The 21,990-nt window shown below is 39.9% G+C and overlaps 3 protein-coding genes across 4 annotated transcripts in view; all 3 read right to left on the reverse strand.

The window, feature by feature from the left end:
• Nucleotides 1-3,086: 3,086 nt before the first annotated feature.
• LOC147231917 (solute carrier family 22 member 13-like) lies at nt 3,087-7,096 on the reverse strand. Its single transcript, XM_086150354.1, has 10 exons — nt 6,722-7,096; nt 6,336-6,439; nt 5,670-5,824; nt 4,562-4,733; nt 4,360-4,480; nt 4,185-4,279; nt 3,873-4,087; nt 3,586-3,694; nt 3,294-3,488; nt 3,087-3,199 (listed from the first exon to the last, which is right to left on the reverse strand). The coding sequence occupies exons 1-10, from the start codon at nt 7,094-7,096 to the stop codon at nt 3,124-3,126; spliced, it is 1,617 nt and encodes a 538-aa protein (XP_086006480.1). The 3' UTR covers nt 3,087-3,123.
• Nucleotides 7,097-8,629: 1,533 nt separating this feature from the next.
• Nucleotides 8,630-15,701, reverse strand: LOC147231918 (solute carrier family 22 member 13-like). Its single transcript, XM_086151155.1, has 10 exons — nt 15,327-15,701; nt 14,746-14,849; nt 11,597-11,751; nt 10,468-10,639; nt 10,252-10,372; nt 10,072-10,166; nt 9,776-9,990; nt 9,566-9,674; nt 9,285-9,479; nt 8,630-9,209 (listed from the first exon to the last, which is right to left on the reverse strand). The coding sequence occupies exons 1-10, from the start codon at nt 15,699-15,701 to the stop codon at nt 9,137-9,139; spliced, it is 1,614 nt and encodes a 537-aa protein (XP_086007281.1). The 3' UTR covers nt 8,630-9,136.
• Nucleotides 15,702-18,981: 3,280 nt separating this feature from the next.
• The window catches only part of oxsr1b (oxidative stress responsive kinase 1b), a 32,321-nt gene continuing 29,312 nt past the window's right edge, over nt 18,982-21,990 (reverse strand). For both annotated transcript variants that reach the window (XM_086151123.1, XM_086151124.1), the window contains 7 exons: nt 21,540-21,575; nt 20,798-20,986; nt 20,622-20,671; nt 20,404-20,456; nt 20,055-20,123; nt 19,780-19,844; nt 18,982-19,116 (listed from right to left, as the gene is read on the reverse strand). In XM_086151123.1, the coding sequence (XP_086007249.1) occupies nt 19,042-19,116; nt 19,780-19,844; nt 20,055-20,123; nt 20,404-20,456; nt 20,622-20,671; nt 20,798-20,986; nt 21,540-21,575 (537 nt within the window). In that variant the 3' untranslated portion in view covers nt 18,982-19,041. The remainder of the gene's footprint in view (nt 19,117-19,779; nt 19,845-20,054; nt 20,124-20,403; nt 20,457-20,621; nt 20,672-20,797; nt 20,987-21,539; nt 21,576-21,990) is intronic.

Here is a 21,990-nt window from a genome sequence, read left to right on the forward strand (position 1 = left end):
ATGCACTTACACGCGTTTATAGTGGGCCTATATTCTTGAAATATACAAATATAAATTAAAGGGGAAAAAAAAGGTAAAATAGAACAGTACGAGTGGCCAATCTGTATGCAAATACTGTACGGTAGTACGGTAGAAACAGTGTTCCGCTTAAAATCAGGAACATAACCCCGTTGTTACGTTAGGACCAGCTGTATACGGTATGTGGCCTTGTGACTGACTGGTAACCAGTCGCCCGATGACAGCAGGGATTGGCTCCAGCGACAATGCGATCCTGACTGCACGATAAGCGGCATAGATAACGAATGAATGGAAAATATATTCATCCACCAAAGCCACAGTAAGGGGACTGCAGCCTGCATTCTTCCCCATGGTCAGATGGCAGATCCACTATTTGCAGGAGCGAGTCCAAGTGTTTTGACATAAATGAGAAGACAGCGCTGCATTTTGCTGGTACATATCATTCTTTAGAAAATGGGAAGGAATAAGGAAAGTGGTACTTCACCAGTGCTTGGTCTCATTCTTGCGAGGGAATGGATTGTTTACAAACACCTGCACCCACAACAACCTCGAAGTATCGCCCCTCCCTCATCACGGTCACACTGAGCCCATTTGTAGCATGTCCAATTACACATCTCTCCACAGGAAGTTCTACTGCATATTTCACTACCAACAACCGTTCAGGAAGAAGGGGAATTGTGATGAGGGCTTTGGACGTTCCCAACACAAGAATAAATGGCTTTTCAAGAATACCGGCGTCCCGGTTCCCAGTGAATCCGAGGCATGAATCCCCCCACGTGAGTACCAGCAGGTGACACATAAGCCTAATGTTCTCACCTGTCATTCTCCCTGATGATTTCATGAAAATGTGCTGTGTTGTCCCTATTATCAGGTCATTGTGGTGCAACCAATAATCCTCTGTGTTGGTGGTGCTATAAAACAACTGCTCCTCACAGTTCGCTTATCTTTTGATTTGGTGACAAATGATAGCGCGTTGATTCATAATCCAAACTGCAACAATGGCTTAACTATTGTTGGAATATGCGTAAGCAAGTCTGACCGGAGCAGACACACTTATTGTCCCCGAGAGCCTGTTTGTTAATTGTTTTTCATTTCTGTGAGGATTTGTTTTTAAATTTTACTGTCTGAAACAGATACTTTCTGAAATCATCTGACATCTGACTATAATTCAGGCAAAACAACTTTTTCATTCACTGACTGGTCAATTAAACAAGATAATGTTTTCAAAATGTAGAAATTCTTGTGCGGCATTGATCATTTGTGACCAACTGATGCATTTATAAAGTTGTTATAATATGAATATATTATTAAAGCAAACCATTGCTAATTTCGTTCTGTGTTTCATGGGCAGTTTTCCTCTTTTCATTTTTATTCAGTTTTTATTCAGAAAATACTCTGAAAATCCCCAAAACAGTGACATCCTGAAGTCAGAAAAAAACTTTCTTGCCTGAATAATTATAATAACTGATACTCATCATCATCAGGCTTCTACCTAAAGATCTGCATTTTTTCCTTCTGACTGTTTTCTTCAGCAGTAACCACAGCCAATCTACCTCCATCCAACCCTCTCCTCTACATCCTATACATAAACAAGTATTCTGTCTTTCTGCATTTTACCTTGATTCCTCTCCTTAGCAGGGCATCGAGTACTTCCACCAACCTCTGTTTTTTTGAATGCAGAAAAAACTGTTTTCAAATACGACTTCTTTTTGCACCTTTTTAAGATGATATCCCCAGGATAGTGCCCATGATTCTCAAATCAAAGCATTTTTTCTACCAAGCTGCCGAGACACTTCTGCGAAAATCTGTTTAAATTTCACTCAATTGTTAGAGGGCATTTTTTCAATTGGAAAAAATGAAACGCACGTTAGTTTAGACCGTTACTGAGGACCTTCACCTTTATAGAGCAAGCATTATTATATCCAAAGATTAAAACTTAATTCTTACATCTGTATTACTTTGCCATTAGAGTCTCCTTAGAATTTTCATCTGATTAACTCACACTGGAGACTCATAAACTGTGCTGGATTAAACAAAATTGAAAGAGCCTTAATTGCCATGATCGAAAAACATTACAGACACACAAAAACGGGATAAGCAAAGACAAGGGTCATTAACCGTCAAACACTGCTAAAATTATACCAATGTTGTAAGTTAGAGCAGATCATAAAAGATATGGCGCAACATCTGGAAGACTTTAGATGGACCAGTTCAGAAGAACAGTTTATCAAACAAAATATGTGCTATTGTAGCAAAATGTATGGAATTGGTAGATATAATCCTGGAATGAATTACGGAAATTGAAGACAGTAGATTATGGTCCCTCAAATCATAAAGTATTTACCTAATGTCTTATAAAAACTCTATTTACTGATAGAGATTACAGGCCTTATTAAGCAATAAAACCAAAACAAAATGCTTTAGTGTCTATTTTAAATGGAAATCCTTTACACCTGAGTTAATTCAGACTTCACTCATGAGGAAACCATGCATTGATGCATCCATTGGACGGATGGATGGATGGATGGATGGATGGATGGATGGATGGATGGATGGATGGATGGATGGATGGATGGATGGATGGATGGATGGATGGATGGATGGATGAAGATGCAAGGTGAACTGAAGTTTAGGTCTTTGAAAGGGCACTTTCATGCTGGAGTAGAGAACTCCATACTCCTGGGATTTAATATGTAATATTATCCAATATCAGAAACTTATAATATTTGCCTTTTGCTATCAGCGTATATAAATCTTTGACCTGAGTTGGATATGGAGGTGCTGATGAATCCAAGAGTTGAGCGTTACATGATTAAACTGTTCAGCTAGAAAGTGTTGGAAAAGACCTCCACTGGTGAATAGGTGTTGTTAATATAGAGCAGAAATCAGCAAGCAAATACACATGTATTTAATTTACAAAGAGCTCTTTGAGTCAGATGAGTCTTTTGCTGTACAAGACACAGAAAAGTGAAGGATTCTAAAAAATCAATGGCGATTTCATCGGTAAACATGATTGAGTAGGAGGACTGCAAATTTGGGAACTGACAAAACACTGTGACTATTATATTGGATGAATTGAAGGAAAAATCCGAATGTCCAATCAAATTAGAATTTCGTGCTCATCTCTCTCTGCTTCACTTCTTTATTAGATCTCTTCTCAGTTGTCCCATGACCAGGTTTTCTGCAATTAAAAGCAGAAAATTATTGCGTAAAACTGAACTCATTTTCTCATATACACCATAAGTGTATAAATCTTAAAAGGTTTGTTGACTCACATCATTTCAACATGGTCCTGGAGCTCTGTGTTGAGGGTCTCAGGCAGCAGCAAACACAGACCCCCGGCCACAATGGGGACAATCCCGTATATCGCCATGTGGATGGTGTGATGGTAGACAGCCAGCAACCTGAAAAGTGGCGCAAGGATGCCGGCCACACGAGCGCACATGGAGTTCAAACCAACACCATTCTGCCTACCAGAGAAGAAAAAAAGCAAAAATGTGTTATAATACCGACCACGAAAATAATATATATTTATAACAGTTCACCATTTAGAGCTGAATTACTCACCTTAGAGATGTTGGGTACAGTTCAGCAGTATAGACGAAGATTATAGCAAAACAACCAGTGGCAGCAAATTTTCCGAGAATGGCCAAAACTGTTTCCATGACAGGGAGGTCTGACAGCGAAAAGTGGTTGAAAAAAATTTTTTAGTGTACTGGCCCTTTTTTTCTGTGAGCATATATGTATTTTCAATCAAGACAAACAACATATTTTCTGTTTCTCTTGGTGTATTTGTCTCTGCAACATCGTTCATTTGGAACATATGTTACACTCAATATAATAGGATAAATTACCATTTGGAATAGCGATGATGCAGAGGCAGGCGGCTCCAGCAAACATAAGCAACCCAGCCAAACACATTCTCCTCCCAAAGTACTGAATGAGTGGCAGGCATCCCAGCCGTGCGGGGATTTCTACTATGCCGAAGATGAACTGCGTGAGGTAGATGTTGAGACCAAAACTGCCAACGTTCAGGCTCAAACCATAATATATCAAACTGGTCCCAAACCTGTCAACGAATCAGGAGACTGAACTGCATTTAACCATTCTGAACTTATAGAAGTTGTTTATAATTTAAGTTATATTAAATAAAAGTTGGCCCACACCACACGTAGCTCATTAGAAGAGCCCGTTTTCGTAGATATGGCGTTCTGAAGATGTCCAATATGCTTCCTCTTTTGGATGTTCCTTCAACCTCCAGCTAAAGTAGTTTGGGGGCATTTTTAGCGGCTTGCATACACAGAGGGTTCATAGTTGAGTGAAGCACGTGCTGCAAGTCACCTTGTCCAGCAGATCTTCGGGGACCTCCCTCCCGTTCACCTTTGCCGCTCTTCGGATCTGCTTTATAGCCTCGTCCCTCCTTCCCTGAGTTATGAGCCAGCGAGCTGACTCCGGGAGAATCCTGGTCCAGGAACAAATACATGAATGTTCACTTGGTTGAATTCTATTACAGCTAAAATTAATCCAACATTCTTCTGCTGACCAGTAAAAAATTGCCAGAACAAGCACAAGGGGGCTGAAGAGCACCACCTGCAGGATCCTCCAGTTGGGGACCATATAGGCAATACCAGACAGCATCATCAGACCAACGGGGAAGAAGGAGTGGCAGATTATAGTACAGAGAGCAAACTTTGAAGAATCACTCCACTCTCCACCTGCAAAGCATCAAAATTCATAGAAATTGAATTATCCTTTCTACAATGACTGATTATTGTCATGCCAACAGCAATTTGTATGTTTGTGGTTTCTTTAGTGCGGTTCACATTCATCCTGATTTGTTTAAAGTGTTTAAATCAAGAGGTAATGTAGAGAAAATGAATTAAAGAAAAAAAAACTCTGAAAATTCAAATGTGTGTGCATGTGTATATATATATATATGTGTATATACATGGCTTTAAAGAGGCTCTAGCTTTACTTTAATAAACATGTTAAACAAAATAATAAAATGGAAAATTTCTGGAAAAATTAAAAAAATGAAAAAGACATATATATTATTTGACTTTATCAGCATCAGTGTGACATTACATTGTGTAATTTTTTTGACAAAATCAGATAGAGCACAACCCTGTGATGAAACTTCGGCTCATTTTGTAATAATCTATTCAGTCCAAAATAAACAGTTTGAGTGCTGATTAAAATCTTCCTGCATGTTTTGGCAAACTGGCAGCTATTACAATGTTATAATAAAATGTACTTTTTTAAACTGACTAACTGATATACGTTTCAGTTAGGCTTTCCCAATACTTAATTCATATATAAATTATAATTGACCCTTTCCCTATTGTACATTGTAATTCACAGTTAACATGAAATTTAAATACCTTAATTGTTTAAATTACTATCAATTTAACATGTTTACTGTCGGTCAATTAGTGTACCATGAAATTGCAAAACATTTAATTAAATTTCTGATTAAAGCACAATGTGTGTCCGATCATTGCAAAATACAGCAGTGACTTATTGTAGTTTTATCATGGCGCACATTATCACAGGGTACAATTCTAACCCATGATTGGTGTTCGGAGACGAAAACTGAAACATCTGGCAACCAGCTCTCACACTCTCACATTTTCTGAATGGATTGTACCTACCTATTACGAATGCATTAATAATTATGCCCGAAAGTGAGATGCCACCTACAAATTTGAAAGCCATGTAAACATAGATGTTGGGTGAGAAACCAGCACCAACACCGAACAGCAGAAGAAGAAGATGTGAAAGCAGGACCACAAAGCGTCGACCAAACCTACACAGAAAAGTAATATTACAGGACATTTCAGGACTTTGACTGGGAATTACTATTTCCTTTAAAATTATTTACATTTTCTGCCCTTGAAGACGGTTCACAGTTTACTCACCAATCTCACAATTAGAAAAACACAGGGTTAGAATTTATATTTCTTTTTAGTTTTTATTTGTTCATTTTAATATTTTAAACAAATTGCCCCCCCCCCCCCCCCCTTTTCAAAACATAGACAGAACATTAATCCCCTAAAATCACGCGCTAAATAAATTCACCAAGCAAAACAAAGTGAACCTGAATTAGGAACAATTCACCATGACCTGGATGACTGAGTACCTCCACAGACCTGAATTAGGATATGGTCCCTTTGATACTACTGATATTTTTTGTGTTTGTGATGGTTGAGGTGTATCAGCTTTAATAATGTTTTGTACTATGTTATTTTCTTTTATACATTTTACTATGTTGATGTAATGCGATCAGTCGCCGGAATGAAAACATTGTGAGTCTGTACCTGTCGGCCATCGGCCCAAGCATCATGGCTCCGACCAGACATCCGGCCATGTACGTGGACTGAGAGGCCTCAATCAGGCTGCTCCTGCCACACACGAGACTGAGCTGATCGAGCGGAGACAAGAGACAGTAAAAACACAATTCTTTCAAAAACGACACAAAATCTTTTTGCCCTTTGGATAGAAACCTATGCATTTCTGGCCTTTTTTTAAGCATTGGTAAAGTCAAGAAATCAAGTCTTATCTTTTTTCTCACATTTGCAGAGACATTTTTGAAAGACAGTAAATCTCACTGCTCTACGATTGACAATAATAACCGTCTTTGGGCAAATAATTAACAGAAGGCGCCTTAATTGATACAGTGAACAAGTAAATAAGTAGGCCTTACCTCCGACACAATGCTGGAGGCCCCTTTTGGAACCTTAAAATAAGATCCATTCTGGCATCCCGTTGTAAGATTTAACCCGTACGCTTCAATTGTTTCCAAATCCAAATCCGCCGGCATGAACATTTTGCAGCTTTCAAACTCCCCATCTCTGTTCAGAGGGATGGTGAGCTCTTTTTGTCTCTCGAGTGTCAGGTTTGGCTCGAGCCCCAAGATCCAGTCGGTGTTACAGTAGTTTGGGAAGGTCATACCTGTAAATACCTGTCCGATCACGTCAAAAGCCAGGAATATGCTGGGGATACATAATGCAGCCACAAGGCGTTTCTGGAACAAGCCGAACTCCCCGATCTCTTTCAAGATCTGTGCGAATGTACTCATGTTGGTCCGTGGAGGTGGCCGGAGTGCAGAGCGAGACTTTCCACAGTTAAAAAGACTGCCCTCTGATCAGCATGATGCTCTACCTGGAAGTTAATGTTTAAGCAGACAGTCAGGGTACTAGTAAGACCAAATTTGCCAACAACCAAACAAACCTAGTAAGTAAACCCACTGCGTCTCTATTACAGAGTTGTAACTTATGTGTAAATGACTGATTTTCAATATTTCAATATTTTCCTTACATTATGAGTATCAGTATCTGTTCTGCCTTGTTTACTGCATGACTAAAATTTCATATATAAATATGTAGTGTGTACTTTGGCTGATATCCCCTGCTGTGCTCACAGATTGGTGGACCCGAGTGCCACTTTCAGGTTAATCACCCTATTTTGCAAACAGCCACCTGTAAATCAGACGTTAATTTGTTTAGTAGTGTATTTTGTGCTAAATTTAGACATGTCAAACTCAATGTCAGCTCTCGTGCCCTCGACAAGACCAGAGCTCCAATGATGTAGATATCCGGTCACCATAGTAACAGCAATCTCCTCCACTCTCTTCTCCGAATTCCCACTGTCAAGTTTTCGGCAATTAAAGCAAAAAGGACATTTAATAGTAGTATTACTTATACCTATTAAATTCTTCTCAGTCAAATACGCACACTGTTGTTAAAAGGATTGTCAGTGAACAGATTTCGGTCCTTGAGTTCTGCGTCGAGTCTCAGGCAGCAGCAGACCTCCAGCGGCAGTGACAATTTTATACGTTATTCATTCTCTGTTTCTGTCTCTTGTCCTGCATGACTTTTTCCTTGGCTTCTGCAGGATTGCTTGTTTGCTGTGTTGTCATTTGAAATGTTCTTTTTTTCTTTTGTTTGTTTAACAAACACATATATAGTATTTTTTAGAAGACTTTGGACATCAATGCATGAGGTAATGTTGACGAAACAAAATTTCAAACCAAATCTTTTCCTTGCTTGCCAGCAAAGATTCTGAGCCCAGAATCTGCAATATGATGATGGAGTACAGAACAACAGACTTCCATTATCCGTCATCACAAACTCACCAAATTTGCTTTTAGACAGATATGGGGGCACTGATGAATCCCACAGTTGACCAACTTATAATATCAGATTGTCCTCATGATCCTGTTATGTGCTGATAAATCTAGCTGTCTCACATGGTCTTTGTGCTCTCAAATTCTTCCTCAGAACCAAATTATCAGTCCTGAACTGCTGTGGGAAGAAAAGAGTCATAAACACACTGATGGAAAAAGTGACAGTCATGGCTCTGCTACAGACTTACCCAAGGCTCAGAGTGGATAAGTATGGGAGAAGTGCCCGATGCTCCGTCAGGATGTAAGTTTCCTTTTCTTCCATTTTATCTATTTGTGTATTTGGCTATTTTTAAGACTCAAATACCATTGTTTTGTTTTTTTTTAGTTTTATATTTACTTGTTTAGTTGTTTTTTTATTTCAGTAGAGGAAATGTACAATGTATACAATACATACACATGAATATTCACATACACTGGGTGGCCATAAGTATTCGCTCGTCTGCCTTGACTCCTATATGAATTTAAGTGACATCCCATTCCTAATCCAAAGGGTCATTTCTTGTTTTTGTCAATTTTATGACTGGATTTGTTGCACAGGTGGCATCTTGTCACAGTTCCATGCTGGAATTCACTGAGCTTCTGAAAGCGACCCATTGTTTACATGCCTAGGTGCTTGATTTTCTTAGTGATTGGAACACATTATTCATATTATTTGGATGGGTGAGCAAATAATTTTGGCCATACTGTGTATATGCTCATGCACACACACATTAAAAAAAACATACATAAAGGAAAAATACATAAAGGACATTTGCAGCAAGTATGCACTAATTGAAATTCCAAGTGGTCAAGTGAGACTGGATAGTCTCAATCATGCTTAGTTGCACAAGAAGCTTAGAAAAAGGGATGTTAAAAAAATGTAGTAGCAATTTCATATTAAAACATGATTGTGCTTAACACTTGCATTTTGTTCCTTTTTTTGCATCCATAACATTAGAACTTTTGGCTCGAGTCCACTTTTTCTTCCTGTTTATTGGATTCCTCAGCATTCCCATTGTAAGATTTTCTGCAATAAAGTTTTTAAGGTTACTTTCATCCCTGTGAACAAAGTGCGTATTTCTTAAAAGGTTTGTCTACTCACATAATGTCAACATGGTCCTGAAGCTCTGTGTTGAGGGTTTCAGGAAGCAGCAAGGAAAGACCCCCAGCCACAATGGGGACAATCCCGTAAATCACCATGGGGATGGAATGATGCCAGACAGATAGCAGCCCAATGAGTGGAGCAAGGATGCCGGCCACACGAGCACACATGGAGTTCACACCAACCCCACTCTGCCTGCTAGGGCGGGGGAAACAGCAATAACATAATACTCTCCATAAAAATTACATATATATTTCCCAATTAGAGCTGAAGTTACTCACCTTAGAGATGTTGGGTATAATTCAGCAGTATAGACAATGACTATAGAGAAACAGGCAGCCGAGGCAAATTTTCCCAGAACGGCAATGACTGTAACCACAACAGGAAGGTCTGAAGGGGAAATTATAGAAATCAGACAAAACCTAGTAGTTTTTGGAGATAACATAAACAATGGTGTAAATACTTGTATTGATATCTTTGTAGTGTATTACCTGTTGGAACGGCAACAGTACAAAGACACGCAGCCCCTCCAATCATGAGAAACCCAGCCATACACATTCTCCTTCCAAATTGCTGAATGAGTGGCAGACTGCCCAGCCGTGCAGGGAGTTCTACAACACCGAAGATGAACTGCAAGAGGTAGATGTTGAGTCCAAAATTGTCTATGTTCAGGCTCAGTCCGTAGTACATCAGACTGGTCCCAAACCTGCCCACAGATCAGGAGATAAAGCTGCATTTAATCATTCTGCCCCAACGGAAGTGGTTTATAGTTAAAGTTAGCACTCACCACATGTAGCTCATTATAAGAGCCCGTTTTCGTAGATATGGTGTTCTGAAGATGTCGAGTATGCTTCCTGTTTTGGATGCTCCTCCAACCTCCAGCTAAAGACGTTGGGAGATATTTTTAGCATTCTGTATATCAGAGGGTTTGAGTATGGTTGAGTAAAGTGTGTGTGCTACAGGTCACCTTGTCCAGCAGATCTTCGGGAACCTCCCTCCCATTCACCTTTGCCGCTCTTCGGATCAGCTTTATAGCCTCATTCCTCCTTCCACGAGTTATCAGCCAGCGAGCTGACTCAGGGAGAATCCTGCTCACAAATTTTTCCAGCAATAAACAAAGGTGCATCTTACAGGGATATTAAGATGGATATAGAGATTTGGTATTATCTTAGAAGCTGCTGACCAGTAAAAAACTCCCAAGACAAGGACAAGAGGGCTGAAGAGTGCCAGCTGCAGGATCCTCCAATTGGGGATTAGATAGGCAATACCAGACAGTATCATCAGACCAATGGGGAAGAATGAGTGGCAAATAATGGTGCAGAGAGCAAACTTAGAGGAGTCGCTCCACTCTCCACCTGCAAAGCGGAAAAATCAACAGAAATTGACTGTTTTGACTGCTTGTATGATATTTTTGAATACTTTTTTATTTACAGTAAATAAAATAAATAGAAATCAAAATAATTCTTGATCCAGTGGAAATATGATGTTTCCTTTGCAAATGTTTGTCTCGGAATTATGGTAAATGTGGTCGATCAAAACTGAAACTCACAAAAATTACAACTGAGAATGAAACAACTGCAAAACAACTGAAATAAGAGGTTAAGTTCAAAACTTCCAAAAGGTACGTATGGCATTTCAGTATTTCGACGCAAGTCAAGAAGATTTTCGTGAATTTGTTTTTGGACAATGATGACAATGGTGAAAAAAGTAATGATGCGGCACAGTATGTAATAATGGACCAAAACAGATGTTGCATGTTATGCCCTTTGCCACTGAGGGGTGCTGGAACCAATCCAAGCTTTCATTGGCCAAGAGGCAGGGTGCATTCAAGACAATTGCCAATCCATCTCGGGGTGACATATAAAGACAAGCTCAACCTGCTGTATGTTTTTCGGCCTGTTAAAACTATTCTGGGCATCAGGGTGGCATGCAAATTTCGTCCCCTCAAGGTCCTATTTGGCCACCTGAAATGTACCAAGAACCTTCTCTCTGTGAGGGGGGCTAAATATGGCATCCCAGTCACACTTTCCAGTGTTTAACTGGACAAATGTGAAATATACGGCCACTACTGATTTGACTCCATTTAAAAAACAAACTTGCATTACCAAAAATGCATGAAGTAACCTGTTTGGTTGGGTTTCACAAAACACATCATATTATTAGTTTCATGACCAGAAAAGTTCATTTATGCTATGTATGATACATTGCCTTTGTAATTATGATGTTTATGTGATATAGTAAAAGACAAAAAAAAGAGAAAAAAAACAGAAAGAAACAATTACAATTGCAATTTCAAAAAGGTGTTTACCTACCGATGACAAATCCATTTATTAAAAGGCCTGAAGTTGAGGTTCCACTTAGGAATTTGAAAACCATATACAGATAGATGTTGGGCGAGAAACCAGTGCCAACACCAAAGAGCAGAAGAAGAAGAAGTGACAGCAGGACCACCAAACGTCGACCGAACCTACACAGAGAAGTGGTGTTACAGTGGGAGCTGAGGACAAGTTGAGATGTTTATTGTATTTTTTTCATCAATTCACCGTATCTATTTTTGTCATGGTTGGCTTAACATGCAATTCATCTGCGATTATATTGTGGCCACTGGGCATGTCATTCCAAAACATCTCTAAGAACATTTCAGTTTAACACTGTTGTGCCCCCTAAACCGGCAACAGCAGGTAGTGGATTTAACTCAGTCGGCTTCAGTGGCAAAGTTCAAATGGTGACCGATTCAGTGCCATCAAACACGGCACGAGTCTCAGTCCCTGTGACATCAGGTGTGCTTGATTTAACTTCAAAACTAACTTGGCTTCACTAGCATACAACAAACACTCAAACTCATACACCGACTCATCAACAAGACCAGAATATCAATAGAACAGGATTCTTGACACCTTGACAATTAGATTGTTATAAAATGCCAGCGTGACTTCTGGTAGCTTATATTTCCCATTGAGATGTTGGTTGGCCATGGGCTTCACAAAGTTTCCTAACCTCACAAGTGGTCCAACTAAAGTAGAGTCAAGCCAGTCCATCTGGAGGGCACTGTTGTCCCCATCATCAGGAGCAGCTCGGGGGGCAAAAGGGACAACAAGGTGAAAATCTGTCTCACTGGTACACAGCCAAATGTAGGTCATTTCATACAGCGGAATAAACAATCTCTGCAGGTTCCTGCCAGTACTAGCAAAGCTTAGTGGAGAGCACCACTTCCCAAATGGGACAATATACCCACATCTTCTACCCTGGAAAATGACTTGCCTTCTCTCTTGGTCTTGGTCTGCAAAAGTGGTAGGTTCGATTTCCCCACAACAGGGCCTACATCATCATGGCTATTATAACCATGAGGACAGTAGTGAACGGCATTTAGTAGCATTACACAGCAAGGGACAGGTGTCCATTCCATGCGGTGGAGACTGGTGAGAATGACAAACTTAAAATTCCACTCCTTCTCTCTGTGGTGCTTAGCAGGAATTCTATAACAAGGGAAGTCTCTTATGTTGTGCCTGTCTGATCGGACACTGTTGGAGCCTTGAGCCATTTTTCAAAATAATCCATGGTTGTGATGATGGAGCAGTCGCTGGAGGATATGAGTGAGTGAGGCCACTCCACGCTGTGACACCTACCATATTTTCCTCACTATAAGGCACACCTAAAAGCCTTTAATTTTCTCAAAAACCGAGAGTGCACCTTATAATCCGATCTCCTTATATATGGATAAGTATTGGTTAATTATGGCTATCATGGTCGGGGGGCGTCGCAGAAATAGCAGCAGTAAAAACGGTAAAGGGGAATTCCAGTACCATACCACTTGTGTGTGTATAAAGACCCCAAAATGGCTCCTTTCAAGGGACACACTTATTTTGCAGAGTTCAAACTCAAGGAGGTTAGTCACGCAGTAGAACTCAAAAATAGAGCAGCAGCGACAGAATTCGACATTAATGAATCAATGGTACCAAAGTGGAGGAAGCAACACCTGCGCCAAGTAAAGAAGACTAAACAGAGTTTCGCAGGAAACAAAGCGAGATGGCCACGGTTAGAGGACGAACTCGTATTGTGGGTTGTTGAACAGAGAGCAGCAGGTTGAAGCGTCTTTAGTCACTATTCAAATGAAGGCAACAGCGCTAACAAGCAACATGAACATCAATGAATTTAGAGGCGGTCCTTCTTGGTGCTTTCGTTTTATGAAAGGTTTGAACTGTGACAAATGGAGTTGGAAAGACATTATTTTCAATGAAAGCAGCAAAAAATACGGGTAAAAGCTACCAGTACGTACGGGTATCTTATAGTAAATGCACTAACTTTTTTTTGGGAGTGAACAGAGTCGTCAGAACGTTGGTTTTTATTCTATTAATGAAGTTTGACTGTCTGACTTATCTGACTGTTTTTTTGGCATTCCCTTTAGTGCAGCTTCATCTAGTGGATGCATAACGCAACACCAGCCGCTACACTAGTTTCTATTCCATGCGCCTTATAATGCGGTGCACCCTATATAAGAAAACAGTTTTAAAACAGGCCATTCATTGAAGGTGCCCCTCATAATCCGATGCGCCTTATAATGCGGAAAATATAGTATGTAAGCTTCGGACCAAGATTGGGATTCTGTCTACCACTTGTTATCCCACCTGTTGTGTGGTCACTGGGAGCAAACAGTTCTCACTGTCAACATTTTGGATTTTTAAATTATACCTTGAAACAATTCCGACAACTGAGCCATCTGGCCCTCAAGTTCCACATGCCAGGTAGGTGTAGCATGGTTTGAGGGAATCGGGAAATGGCTGCCATAAAGATATGGCCAGAAACAACATAATGCTACTCACGGCGGCTCACATCAGATAGTGCAGTAATTGTTTTCCTGTTTGTCTCAGTACAAGATTGAGTCAAGCCACTGCATGGCACCATACACTATGGCTGACTATGTAGCCATGGCAACTCGTCTCTGTCAGTGGAAACCAAAACTTTGCGAGCAGGATCTTTCAATGTCACTGAAGCCAGTTAAGTTGGGATGTCTCATGGTCATTGCTACGTGGGTGCAGGTCATGGCGTAACTCCAAGGGCCATCTATAAGCACTCCCTGCATCAGACCACTCAGACCGATCTATCGTTGCAAAGCCTTAAATGGCACAACTCAGATGTGCCAAAGAGCTGAGACAGAAGTTGTTTGGCTCTGCCTTGTTGATCTGTGGATCAATGATGGCTGACCCAGAGAGATTAACACATACTTACCAGCAGGTCAGCATGTCCAAATATCCAGTTCACGGTCAGAGATGAGTGTTCATTCATCTATTCTCTCTTATTAAAATGGTTCAGATACAATAAAATTTTTTGGGTAAATTATAACCATTGTTTATCATTCAAAGCTGCACTGAAGCCTAATCATTGATAATTACCCCAGGCCTTTTATATGGGGCTCTGAAAAACTTAGATGTAGTCACGGTAGAATCAAAATTGTTACGTGTACCTATCAGCCATGGGCCCAAACACCAAGGCTCCAACCAGGAGTCCAGCCATGTAGATGGACTGGGAGATCTCGATCAAACTGCTCCCGTCACACACCAGACTGAACTGGCAGAGCAAGGGGGAGGTAAAATCAAATGTAAAATGTCAGGTCAGTTGTGGTAGCTTTGCATGGTGACAACTCAGGACATTGTAATTTCATAGACCTTCTGATCCTGCTGTGGCTTTGAAACCACACTGAGCCAAAAGGCTCATGTTTGTTTTTCAAACATTGATTGATTCACAGTGGGAAAAATTTTCTCATCTGCTGCTCCAGATCAAATCTCGGTCAAAACACCTGGAATTACACAACATGTGACTTGAACCAGCTGCCAAGACACTTGCTGAATACTTTTTGGAATAAAAAATACACAAAATATATATAAAATCGCAATCATATATGTCAATGCTGATTTATAAAGCATCCCTTTTGATGCTGTTTTTTAAAGGCAATTATGTTTCACAATTTCCAATATTGACATCGTTTCATGAAAATAAGAGAAAAGTAAATCTGATTCACTGTGACTTGAAAGGAGTAGGCCTTACCTCTGAGACAATGCTGGAGGCCCCTTTTGGAATCTCAAAATATGATCCATTCTGGCATTCTGTTGTAAGATTTAACCCATATGCTTCAATCGTCTCCAAATCCAAATCTACCGGCGTGAACATTTTGCAGCTTTCAAACTCTCCATCTCGATTCAGAGGGATGGTGAGCTCTTTTTGCCTCTCGAGTGTCAGGTTCGGCCCGAGCCCCAAGATCCAGTCGGTGTTACAGTAGTTTGAGAAGGTCATACCGGTAAATACCTGTCCGATCACATCAAAAGCCAGAAATATACTGGGGATACATAGTGCAGCCACCAGGCGTTTCTGGAACAAGCCAAACTCCCCAATCTCTTTCAAGATCTGTTTGAAGGTGCTCATGTTGGCGCGTAGGTGCAGAGTAAGAGAAAGAACTAGTCGCTTGATATATCCTGGCATTTCATTCGGCATGGTGGTCATCGCTGAGGTTAATATTTAAACTGACAATCAGTCCATCTTTATATGACTCAGGACATACAGTACTTTCACAAGTTACAGATGTTTGCAGCTGCACGGACAGGACTTGACATTTCTACCAGAACCTCAGGCTTCTCTGAAATCAATGTTACACCTGTAGTGACATTTTCTAGAGGTTTAACAAAACATTTTTTCCAGACTGATTTCTGTCGACTGCAATGCAAGCATATAATCGCTGTGGTCTTGTAAAACGGTTATAAATTCAACACTTTATTGCAGGGTACTTCACACTTATCTGTCATACAAACTTGCCCTCAGGCAACAATTTCATTGTTGTGTCTTTTGATTTTAGCAATAAGGATGTGGCATTATTTATTAAATTTACTTCATAAGTGATGAAAAAGCGACAATCATAATATGAATGACTGCTTTTAGGGCTTGCGGCAAAGCTCAGATTCTGAGAACTCAGACTGGCTTTGAGAAAGACAGGACAAGATTCTAAACAAAAACTGCTAAGATGATTTTTCAGGGAAATCATTGTAAAGCCACGATTAATGTGACTCAGGGACGATAAGGCTGCAAACAAAAAACACAGCAAAGGTATTTAAATAAAAAGTGCCATTTGACTGTCTGGCAGCTTTATTTTCGTAAATTAACATTTACATTTTTTTTCCTATCAGCCGAGCAACAGATCAATTAAGGAAAAAAAAAACATTGGAGGCTGATAGGCTTTTCCTTTATTGATTAAAAATTTTCGAGTTACATGCTTCGAACTGCAAAACGAACCAAAATGGAGCAACTGGGGAAAAATGAGACAGAAAAACGGTTGAAAATTCAAATATATTACAGACAGTCATTTATTATTATTGCCTGGACCTTCTAATATGTATCTGTTCCTTTGACACAGCTCTGGCAGAAGAATTTTAAGCCAGACAGAAGACTGTCGGGGGGGTGAGAACGTACATGTTAGTCCAATTTGGCTAGAAGCTCAGCTCAATCCACACACACACACACACACACACTTTCTCAGCGCTCATACACACACCTGTCCTGCTCCCATCTGCTGCCCAACTGCAAACCTCAGCAGGAAAATGGCACTAAACACTACAGTTTAGAAACTGGAACATGTTTTTTTTAATTTCATGTTCACTGATAATGCACGAGAGTTTTTCAAGGATACTGATGCTGCAATTTACAAACCACACGCTGCAGTTCAAAAAAAGAAAAAAAGTTGTTATTTTTAAATCTAAGGTTAACATTTAATTTAACATGTTTTAGGTCAGTGTACAATGTTTTATTTGAAAAAGATTTTTTTCCTACATGGCAGAGGGGATTTGCCAATTTGTTATATTTGTGTCAAGACGATGCTAAGCCCGAGCTAATACCATTGAAAGCTTTGGGATTCTTAAAGCCAAGTATCAAAAGTGCCTGGCACCACAATCAGTGCCAACGTCTAGTATCAAACCGTGTCATTATACACATGAACACCCAGAGTGTGGGATTCTCAAAACGGTGTTTAAATCGCAATTGAAAACATCTCTGAATTGTTCACGCGTTCTACAATCAGCTCTTCAAGACTGAAAAGAATCACTTCAGCAGTGTGACTATTAAGGAGAACTAAGTTTTGTAAACGCCCTCCCAAGTTAAGGACGGGAGGCAGATGTGCTGATGGCCGCAACATCTGACAGAAACAAAAGCACTGGGCATTGGAAGGGCAGTGGCCCTTCGGCGAAATATATATTTTAACTTCATGAAGGCAAAAAGTGAAAAGCTGACGTGATATAATACGTAACAGACAAAAACGCGGCCTGTCCTGCAGAGCGGGAAATTCAAAAGCAAATTCGCAGTGCGTTCCACACGCCGAAGAAACAAAAGGGACAGAAAAAGGCAGAGGGCGAGACACCCGGTATAAAAACAAATCCAAGCAGACCATCATTATTTACATACGAGAAGGTCAATCAAGTAATTTTATGCACCGCCGTCTTTGTCTTTAGGCATTTGAGAGACTTATTCTAAAGAAAACTTATACCAACAGACACATCTGTTCATAAAAACATGGTTTCAGCTGTTGTGAAACTTTTAAACTTCAAAACCATTTAATAAATGTACTTTCATTCTCAGAGCATTTCAGGTGTGTGTGTGGGAGGGCAAATATATATTGAAACACAGTGCAACCTTCATCCATTTCAATGTTGGGCATGTAAAAATTTTGATTACTAACTACTGGGTAATCTACATGGGGGGCGGGAATTCAAAACAGCCCCACTGAATTTAGGAAATATAAGTCATGTGAGATTCTTTATTTGGTTTTATGTCAACATTTCTAATGCGAAAAAAAAAACAAAAAAAAAACAATAATCAAATACGATCCAATTTCTTTTTTGGTTACCAATCAATTTCCAACCTGCATGTATATATACATACACACACACACACACGCATACATACATACATATGTGTATATGTATGTGTGTGTGCATTACCTTCAGAGGTAGAGCAGACAATGCAGTCGAATGACATGTTAACACAATGGTGGTTTTAGTGCTATTGAGGCACGTGTGACACCAGCGAAAAAAATAAAGAATAGCACATGCCTTTACTTTTACTGGCAGGATATTTCACATCATCCCAGAATATTAATTCTCCATTACATTTGGCCACCTAAAAAGTACGTCACAACAAGATCTTCAGGTGAATTAAAGAAGTGCTTGTTGAGTTTTCGAGTCCTCCGGAGTTAAGTAAAAAGTTTGAGATCACTAACTGAAACCACGTTTGTACATTTCAGACAAGGTAATGCTCCACACGGTAGCAAGGATTCTCCCCAAAAATGTGCATTCAGTAGTTCTGATGAAAATAAGGCATTATCATACTTAACAGAATTCAAGGGTATTAGTTCAGATTGTGCAAATGCATCATGTATTAGATAGAAAAAAAACCCAAAAAAAACAAAAACATAATACAAAAGAGCAGAATGTTAAATGAAAACTGTTTGTTGTCGGTACTTGCAACCCTCTACACGTACACTGTAAACTTTGAGTGATTCTTATTCTGTAAATTCAGATACTTTAGCTGAACACCTAACTCAACAAGGCGGCATTGAATAATCCTAAGGGTGACACACAATGGTACGGTTTTCTTTGGCAGTAGTGGTTGTTTTTTTTTAATTATTTTTACAGCCATAGAAAGAAAAAAAAATGCATTAATCTATTTTTTTTTTTTTATTTTCACATTTTTTAGGCAAGTCACGGTCCCAAGGTAGAACATTTTAACTAATGCTGAGCTGAGCAAATCCCATCAATTTGACATCATCTGGTATTTCGGATCCCTCAATCCCAGAAGCCTGCAAAAGATGGAAGTAAACAGTTAGCAAAGTTATTTCAGAAGCGGAGGCACAGCAATGCTTTCAGTTCTTTACAATTGCTAATGCATTATTTATTGGAAAAAAGGAAATTCAGAATATAATGAATTTTATCAGCATCTGTTTTTGAGACAAATCTAGGTTTTAATTGCTTGAATAGTTCAAAACAATGAACCACAACGGGTAGCTGTGGCTCAGTTTTGTACAGCGGGTGGTTCGATCACCAGCTCATCCTCTCTATGTGCCAAAGTGTCCTCGGACAAGACACCGAACCCTGAGTTGCTTCTAGTTAGTGCCTTGCATGGCAGCTTTGAGGTGTGAGTGAGTGAGTGAGTGAGTGAGTGAGTGAGTGAGTGAGTGAGTGAGTGAATACCATCTAGTGAAAGCGTGATATGCAGCAAGGTGGGATTGATATCACATATTTAAATAAAACCATTAACTAGTGGTGGAACAGGAAAATATGTTTTTGTTCTGGATTTAAGGAAGAGGGGTCTCTTCACTGGGAGGACACATTATTTGGTGTGACAAATCATTTCACGTTTTAAAGCCCTCTGACTCGATAATGTGAACGACATTTAGAGAACTGACTGACAAAAAGAAAGAGTTAATCTAATGCTTGTTTGGAGATGAGGATTTCACACTCACCAGCTTAAAAGTGACATTTTTATTGACTTGAGGTTCATCGACTATTTTCTGCAAATTTGCAGCAACTGAAACAAACAAGCAAACAAAAAAAAGAGGAGATTCAATCTGACGTTTGTGTTCGGAAACAGAAGAATGCTGGCGTCAGGAGGTTTTGACCACACGCTGCATGCTTTTATGCGATATGGCCCATAATTTTTAACCTTCAGGTGTCTCTTCTGAGGGAAAAGAAGACAGATGTGTGTGTCAACATCGGGGTGTTTTTTTCTGCAACTGACCTATAACTAAGTCCCTCCCATCGACAAGGCCTGCAGACACCAGCTCCTGGGACACGCCATCCGCCGTGTCTGAGAGGGACAGAGCAATAGAGACTGTGACTGCCTTGGTCAGCAATGAAGAACTGTGTGTGTGTGTGTGTGTGTCTGTGTGTTTGTGTGTGTGTGTGTGTGTGTGGTTAGATAAACTTTTGAATAATGAGCTTAAGAGGTTTAACTAAACTTAAAAAGGAATATCTTATCCCCAATTTTTTTTACTGATTACCCGGAGCCTGACCTCCACAAGGAGTAAACCTGAAGCTCGGGACATTTATTAATCAATTTTGGTGAAAGGAGCAACTACTTCACGTACCTCGCCCCGGCATAAATTCAAAGCGAATGTCATTTAGCTCCTTCTTTGAATTCCTGGAAAGATAAGAATAGTAGGCATCAGGCGCTGAAAGAATATCGACAAATGTAAAACTAAAAGGAGATCAATCTGTTGGATGGATATAGACGATGGAACCTAAGCAGGAAAAAAAAAAAACATATTGGTTCTCTTTATTGTAATGGGGATCATGGAAGACCTACCTTAACCTTAATACCAAACTAATGGGAGCCTTCACGTCACCAGATGGCACCTGTTGAAACATGGGTGTGAAGAGATTTGACAGGCTGAATTAAAGTTTGGGAGAAGTAGGAGGTTTCAAAGGGAAAACCTAGTGGTCAGGCAAAAAATAAAACATAAATTGCCAGGTTTGCCTCACCTGTGTGGGAAGTGCTGCTGAGGGAAGAGTGGCGGGCATGGTTGGTGCAAGGGAAGCAGCCGGGGCTGTGGGCAGCGTGTTGACTGATGTGGGCTGCAGCGGAGGCAGGCCTGCAGCCTGAGGTAGTTCTGCCTGAACTGCGGCAGGAGGCGGGAGCTGACCGCTCAAAGCATCGGGAGTCTGGAAGACCTGAAACGCAAATATCATCACACGTTGCATTTGATAACTGCCTTGGGAACAGATTTAGGGACAATCAACCAAAAACAATAAAACATAGCTTTTACTCGACTGAGGTGCAGACGATCGCTGCAATGCGACTGTTGCACTTCTGAATCCTTCTGAAACTGCAATGACCATGGCCATCAAGCAGAATATCATTTAATGTGCATTAGCCTACCTCTCAGCTATCTTGTGCATTTTATTTTTTTGCTCATTATTACGTTTTGCTAAGTGTGTTTTAAAAGACAGAATTTCCATCACAATAAGTGATAATCTGTTCCACACATCCATCCCATACTCAAAAAAGTAATTCTGTGGTAAATATAATCTTGAGTCTGTTATTAAATGACACGTAGCTAATATGTAATAGTGAACCTATAAGCTGCTTCATGGGTCCTATTGATGTTTTATGGATCATATAAAAATGCTCCTCTAGGAAATTTTCCCTGGGAGCTAATAAGACACACAAATCTATGATCCATTAACCCAAAGTACATTCTAGCGTGCAGGAACAGCAGCTCACCTCAGAGTTTTGCAATCCCTCCTTTACTCTCGGCGACTGTTCGGAAACAGAAAATGAAGGGTTATGCTCAGCTTCAGCCAATTCAATTCAAAAACATCAGCCAATTCTAAACATCACACAGGGTTGCAAGAACACACAAGTAAAAGGTGTTAGATTCGAAAGGCTCACTCGTTTACTTTCCTCCTCCAGCTAACTCACTGCTATTCTTTCATTCTTTCTGTGAGTCAAACCATAGTGGTTTCACCAGATCAAGTAGAAGTTAGATCATCTCAATAGAATAAATTATTAATTATCTTTGCTTATTTTGTTTTCTCTTTTATTCATTATTTTTCACAGATTTCCCTAATGGGGATCAATTAAGTCTTATCTTGTCATATTATTTTGATTTTACCATGCTGTGCCTATAACACTTTTTTCCCCTCAAGATATTTGTGTTTTTTGAAGCGCATTG

The sequence above is a fragment of the Fistularia commersonii genome, chromosome 8 (genome assembly GCF_037954325.1).
Source record: "Fistularia commersonii isolate RoL2024-O1a breed Wild chromosome 8, RoL_Fcom_v1.0, whole genome shotgun sequence".
NCBI lineage: Eukaryota > Metazoa > Chordata > Actinopteri > Syngnathiformes > Fistulariidae > Fistularia > Fistularia commersonii.